Source organism: Octopus bimaculoides, chromosome 27 (assembly GCF_001194135.2).
Source record: "Octopus bimaculoides isolate UCB-OBI-ISO-001 chromosome 27, ASM119413v2, whole genome shotgun sequence".
Classification (NCBI taxonomy): domain Eukaryota; kingdom Metazoa; phylum Mollusca; class Cephalopoda; order Octopoda; family Octopodidae; genus Octopus; species Octopus bimaculoides.
Window position 1 is genome coordinate 12890385 of NC_069007.1, and position 1269 is coordinate 12891653.

The 1269-nt window shown below is 38.3% G+C and overlaps 1 protein-coding gene across 2 annotated transcripts in view; it reads right to left on the bottom strand.

Annotated features, from left to right (window-relative positions):
• The window catches only part of LOC106881774 (ubiquinone biosynthesis protein COQ4 homolog, mitochondrial), a 12772-nt gene extending 11759 nt beyond the window's left edge, over positions 1-1013 (bottom strand). Inside the window, exon 1 of one of the 2 annotated variants that reach the window (XM_014932277.2) lies at positions 847-1013. In XM_014932277.2, the coding sequence (XP_014787763.1) occupies positions 847-961 (115 nt within the window). In that variant the 5' untranslated portion in view covers positions 962-1013. The other variant, XM_052977209.1, reaches the window with a different exon arrangement.
• Positions 1014-1269: the final 256 nt, after the last annotated feature.

Sequence of the window (1269 nt, forward strand, 5' to 3'; positions counted from 1 at the left end):
TATATATATATATATATATATATATATATATATTGACTGCGCATACTCAATGTATGTGTTTTGCTTGTTTGTTGCGATATACTGCTCTGGGGACGAGTCATTCAAAGTACTTGGTGTTAACAACACTGAAAGTCATAGACAGGCGAGATAACTCGCCTCCTATCCCATTGACGAATACCGGTATGTCGCCATTTTTGTCACGTATCAACATCACGTACGTACAAAAAGGTCTTTGTGGATGCGAAACCATTGGTCACTCTATGACCGGACATAAACTTAATAACTTTTAATAATTATATATATCTATGTGTGTGTGTGTGTAATGGTGGTGATTAGAATGGTAGAGCAGCGACAAATGAAATGCTAATCAGTATTTAGTTATTCCCCCTTTACGTGTTGTGTTCAAAAGCCGACAAAGTAAACTTTTTCGTTTTTTCAGGAGACGATAAAAATAAAAGTACCAGCGAAGTACAAGAGTAAATATAATTAGCTAACTACTCTTTCCTGAAACTTCTGGCTTTGTGCTTATATTAAAACCAATTATTCCTAGATATCTGGATCCTGATTTATTAAAGGAACAGTAATTACTTTAAGTAGCGAGGCCGCCAACAAGGAAGTTTGTATGTGGTCATTCAGATATACTAGAAATAACAGTCAAATTTCAATTAAATGACTCCTTACTTTGTTTTAAAGATAAAAGAGGACACATTGGATAATGTATTCCTGGATACACTATGCCTAGAAGGAATAAATGGTCGCGGCTTGAACGACTGGAACCATAAGCTTCAAGAGCGGTGTTTAAAGAAGTAAAAACAACTGTACGAATGAAAGCAACATATTATTTACCACTACTGGTGAGTCTTTCATTTTTCAGGTTACGGAGAGTTGTAAAAGTGTTTATATTTAAATATTTCCGACTGAAAAGTCGGGACGAGAAATAAAGACACAGCGACGACGACATTGGGAAGAACAGATGCTGGCCGGTGTAAAGATTTCAAGTGACCCTCGATTCAGAATATCCCCCGGTAATCTGAGTCCGGTTTCAAATTACGCTTGCACTATCTTCTAGAATCTACACGCGCGCGTGTGTACATACATACATATGTTCGTGAGTTAATCTACATAAGGTGTTTTTATACACACACACTGTGTGTATGTGTGTGTGTGTGTGTGTGTGTGTGTGTGAAGGCGCATGGCTCAGTGGTTAGAGCGTCGAGCTTACGATCGTGAGATTGTGAGTTCGAATCCCGGACCGGGCTGCGTGTTGTG